Source organism: Sycon ciliatum, chromosome 13, assembly GCF_964019385.1.
Source record: "Sycon ciliatum chromosome 13, ocSycCili1.1, whole genome shotgun sequence".
NCBI classification, from domain to species: domain Eukaryota; kingdom Metazoa; phylum Porifera; class Calcarea; order Leucosolenida; family Sycettidae; genus Sycon; species Sycon ciliatum.
The window spans coordinates 27,477,005-27,482,004 of NC_088655.1; the positions used below are offsets into that span (position 1 = coordinate 27,477,005).

At 46.5% G+C, this 5,000-nt stretch overlaps 1 protein-coding gene across 1 annotated transcript in view; it reads left to right on the forward strand.

The window, feature by feature from the left end:
* Positions 1–2,292: 2,292 nt before the first annotated feature.
* LOC135830100 (receptor-type tyrosine-protein phosphatase alpha-like) overlaps positions 2,293–5,000 on the forward strand; it is a gene marked incomplete at its 5' end in the record, with an annotated part of 14,229 nt that continues 11,521 nt past the window's right edge. Inside the window, 4 exon segments of the mRNA XM_065342489.1 lie at positions 2,293–2,390; positions 2,916–3,009; positions 3,525–3,601; positions 4,560–4,596. Coding sequence (XP_065198561.1) covers positions 2,293–2,390; positions 2,916–3,009; positions 3,525–3,601; positions 4,560–4,596 — 306 coding nt within the window.

A 5,000-nucleotide genomic window follows, 5' to 3' on the forward strand; every position in this document is an offset into this window, starting at 1 on the left:
CATTCTTTTTATTGGCAGTCGCAAACGCTTTGGCTTACGCCTCCACTACCTTCCTACGGTGTGGAAAAAGTGCCAGTCCATCAAATGGCACATTCTTCGATCGAGTGGGGACGCGCGCATGAGGGCGCTGTACACTCTGCGTCGGAGTAAGGATGCGAAGCTGACAAAGCGATATGCGGCGACAATAGAGCTGGAGTGTGCAGAGGCATCAGTAGGTTCAGGGACTCTCCGTCCACCGTCATCTTCAAGTCATCGTGCAGGGTTGGGTGCTCGTGCTCCGAAGCAGCATTCCAAACCCCCGAGGAAGGATCTCCTTCAAACATTTGAGGAGATCAACGCGCAGGAGCAGATTTTGAGGCTGAAGACTCTTCAGGTGCAAGGCAAGTGGTTGGAGTGGACATCGGTGATGTGGCAGGACCTCTCGTGGAAATCCCTTTTGTACGGTGGTACTGGTAAGGATTTGAAATTTCTTCTCGCATCAACCCTCGACGTGCTACCTTCTCCGACGAACCTACGCCGTTGGGGAAACACCGTAGTGGATCCGTACTGTAGTTTGTGCCGTACCTGGGCCTGTACTACGCGCCACGTGCTTGGCGCTTGTCGCGTAGCGCTGGACCAGGGACGTTACACCTGGAGGCACGACAACGTACTCGGGGTCATCGTCAGGAACATGCGTGAGGAGATTCGAATCCGCACTGCTGCAAACACCGTACAAACCGAAAATTCAAATGAGCTTGACTTCATCTCGTTTTGCAAGGCGGGAGAGAAGCCAGTTCGCGTTCAGCCCAGACGAAAGTTGGTTACGACTGATCTCCTGTCAGCGGCCTCAGACTGGAAACTTCTTGTCGACTCAGTTAGTGCAAAGATTTCTTTCCCTAGCTGTGTTGCACTTACCACCCTAAGACCAGATATAGTTCTGTACTCTACGAGTCGTAGGATTGTATTCTGGATGGAGTTGACAGTTTGTGCTGAGGACAGATTCAGTGTCAGTAACTCGCGGAAGGACAGGCGGTATGCGGATCTGGCCGATCAATGCCGAGCAAACGGGTGGCAGGTCGTTTCTTTTTCGGTTGAGGCAGGTGTGCGTGGTTTCATCCCGGACTCTCTTCGGAGGGCTCTGAAAGCGCTTGGATTTTCTAATCGAAGAATAAAATTTATTTGTAATTTGTGCAGTAAGACGTCTCTGCGAAGCAGCTACATCATCTGGTTGCGGCGTCAACAAAAACACTGGTCGGAAGATCCACTTTTCTGAGGTACTGTATGTGGGGCTCCGTTTATTGAGGTGCGTTGAAATTTATTCTCTTTATCTTATTATTTCTTTTCTATAATTTCCCCATATGAGTTCCTATCAGTTGCTGTGAACACCTTGAGTGGAGAGCGCTTGCTCGAGCGTTGAACCGGGTTCTTAATCCACCATACCCAGTTCGCAAGGCTGGGCGGGGTTGTGAGCAGGCTTTCATTTCATCTTTTCTTATTATTTCTTATTATTTCTGCTTTTCATCTCATTACAAAAATTCTGCGCTTTTTCTCCATCTGCGCATAAAATCTAGACTGACAACCTGCTTGTTAAATCATGCACCTGCTTTCAGGCGTAAAAACCCTGTTGTAGAGGTCTCAGTCCTCATTTGTTAGACTTACCTGTCTTTATAAATGTAACTTACTCTCTCTCTCTCTCTCTCTCTCTCTCTCTCTCCGCCCCTGCACTGCAGCTCTTGTACTCTGTCTGTGTTTGAGTGAAGCCTCAGTAAAACTTACTCAAAGTGACTTAATGATCTGTTCTACAGTCCATTCAGAAAAAGATGGACTTCTAGCTTTTGGCCATAAATGGGTCAAACTTTGAGTTTTTTTAGAATTTTTTTCTGCAATCCCCTATGGAATCCTCTTCCAATTATGTTTCTGAAGTCTATTTGTCCAAAAAGCAAGCCATAACAAGAATAGGATATCGGCCAGGTTTTGCCCCAGAAGCATTGAATTGGAAAAAACCATCAAAATCCAGGCCGTTTGACCCTGCCTGCAACAGTGCATTGTGGGGTTCGAACCCCAGTTCAGGTACCCTTTTTGGACTCTTTTTCAAAGTTCAAATTTCGCAGCACTGCACTGTGTACAATGAAATCACGAAAAATCGCCAAATACGGGAGCTCGCCAGAGCCAGGGCCCATTTTTTTCTGAATGGACTGTATAGCTGAGTCACTCTCTACAAGGGTCACATAATGAGAAGAGGACATAAAGGTTCCCCGGAAAAATATATTTATCTCCGTTGCAAAGAGAACGTGTGGAATTCTGTCTATGCAGTTGAACCAATGAGCAACAGGGGTCCCATCTCTGTGGAGAAGTTTCCCAAGCACGCACAGGATATGTACGCTAGCGAAGGCTTTGCAGCTGAGTATGATGTGAGTATGGCTATGCTGTGAATGATGAGAGGCGAAAGCCAACTTCATGAATAAGGCAGACGGATGCTTTCATTGCACATTTCAGAATGTGTGTAGTCTGAGGCACACGCACACATCCCCAAGGTACATATAGCCCCAGGGACACACAGCCCCAGGGACATGTAGCCCCCCGGACATGCAGCCCCAGGGACATGCAGCCCCATGGACATGCAGCCCCAGGGACATGCAGCCCCAGGGACATGCAGCCCCAGAGACATGCAGCAATAGGGACTTTCCCTCTTCCCCTCTTCCTCTCTGACAACATACTCATTTCTTGTGACATCTTTTCTACCCATGCATATCCACGTTGCGGGACCAGACAGTGCATGCACTATGTGCTACTTGCCACGGGCATGAAGTTCACATTTCCTCCGAGTGCAATCATTCTATTTCAATTTTTCATCTCAGTATAAAGGTTACACTTCACACCGAAATTGTAGCTAAGGTGCTTCTTTGACCTTGTCACTTTTCTACTTTCCTTCGCAGATAATTCAACAGCTGGCGCCGAAGATGATGGCCGCCGAAGTGTGCAGTCGCCCGGAGAATAAGCTGAAGAATCGTTATGCAAACATCATCGCATGTGAGTTTTTTATTTATTTATTTTATTTAATAATTTTGTACTGAAGTGCACACGTCAGCAGAGAACGAAATGGAAAGACAGAACCAAAGGGGAAGACATGACAATACAGCAGTTTGATTTTCACATGGTTCTGTAACAGTCAAATAGCTTTAATATGGATCAGTCTTCGAACGTTTGCCTGTGGTGTGTATATACGTGTTCTGTTACTACTCGAACTTACAGTAGGGACTTTGGCAGTATAATACCTGTGTGCTCTGAGGGCAGAACCAAATGACACATCTGTGCAAAGGAACAAGGCTAAAATCTGTTGTTACTGTGGAGTTTGACATTTGGAGAGCGGTATTACACTCTGAGGGCAGAACCAAGTGACACAACTTTCCAATGGAACAAGGCTAAAATATGTTCTTACTGGAGTTTGACATTTTGTGTGCATCAACCCAAGGCATTACCACCATAAAGCCCAACACAATGTTGAATTCTTACAAGTCTTGGTTGTGTTTGTTGGCTTTGTGCAGATGACGATACTCGAGTTGCGCTCTCTCAAACTGGGGGTGATCCCAACTCTGATTATATCAATGCAAACTGGTTAAGCGTGAGTTTCAAACCTTTTCACTCTATCTTTACCGTTTATTTTCTGCCTCGAATGAATTTCCGTTGACAAGTCTGTAGACCCCAGAAGCGTTCAGTGCCCCCGTCGTCGACCAAGCGAAGATACATATCCACTGCCACTGACTGGAGGAGCAGTTGGGACCAAACGAAGGGAGATGGCCTGTGAGACTGTAGCGCTGCCTTGTGATCATCTCCCCGATGGGGAAAGCTCCGCTGCGCTTGTACAGAGCCACCTACGCGGACATGCTTTTAATAGTAATAATGATATAATAATTGTAAAAAGAGAAGAAACACATGAGAACGAGTCATGCAGCAACTACTCCACGACTGTAACAAGATGATAAACAGTCAGAAAGTGCGATAATAGGGCACGAAACTGACAAGCTAATGAGACATTCAGCGACCTGAGACCTACCTCTTACACACCTCCAGTGCGCAAACCAACAGCCTTCCAACTTGGAAGGTTCATTGTTGAGTAGGACCAACATTTTAATACACCGAAATTTGCATGTTTTACAGTAGTCGGTCTCCCGGAAGCACTGGTGCTGTGCTCATCTAGCACTGGGCACAAAAAAAAAGCATGCCAGATCCACCGAATCTTGCGAACAGCAGGTCTGAGTAACAGGTGATTTCCGCTTAGACTCTTTGAAGTGCTTTGCACACTCATTGATACGTATCCGGCATCATTATTTCTGCGCTATGTCTGCTACGCACACATTCACACCTAAAACACGCACATACATACACACACGTTTACATAATACCATGTGCTCTCTTTCTCTTTCTCTCCCCTCACTCTCTCTCTCTCTCTCTCACTCACTCACTCTCTCTCTCTCTCTCTCTCACTCACTCACTCTCTCTCTCTCTCTCTCTCTCTCACTCACTCACTCACTCTCTCTCTCTCTCTCTTTCTCTCTTTCTCTCTTTCTCTCCGTTCGCAGGGCTTCAAGTGTGAAAAGGAGTTCATCGCCACCCAAGGTACGTTTGTTGTAGTCCTGTTCACAAACCATGCTAGCAATGATCTGATGGAATGCTGCAATAAGAGTTAGAGACTGTAAAAATAGGGCCCTTGATGTTGTTGTCTGATTCACGCAGTTCACCCATCATTATATCGTCACTTCGGTAGTCACCATGCTGAAAAGAGTGTGGACTGTTGCTATGGAGTGTGGACTGTTGCTATGGAGTGTGGACTGTTGCCATGGAGTGTGGACTGTTGCTATGGAGTTTGAACTGTTGCTATGGAGTGTGGACTGTTGCCATGGAGTGTGTACTGTTGCTATGGAGTGTGGACTGTTGCTGTGGAGTGTGGACTGTTGCTGTGGAGTGTGGACTGTTGCTATGGAGTATGAAACTGATTTTAATCGAGTGTGCGGCTGTTTCAT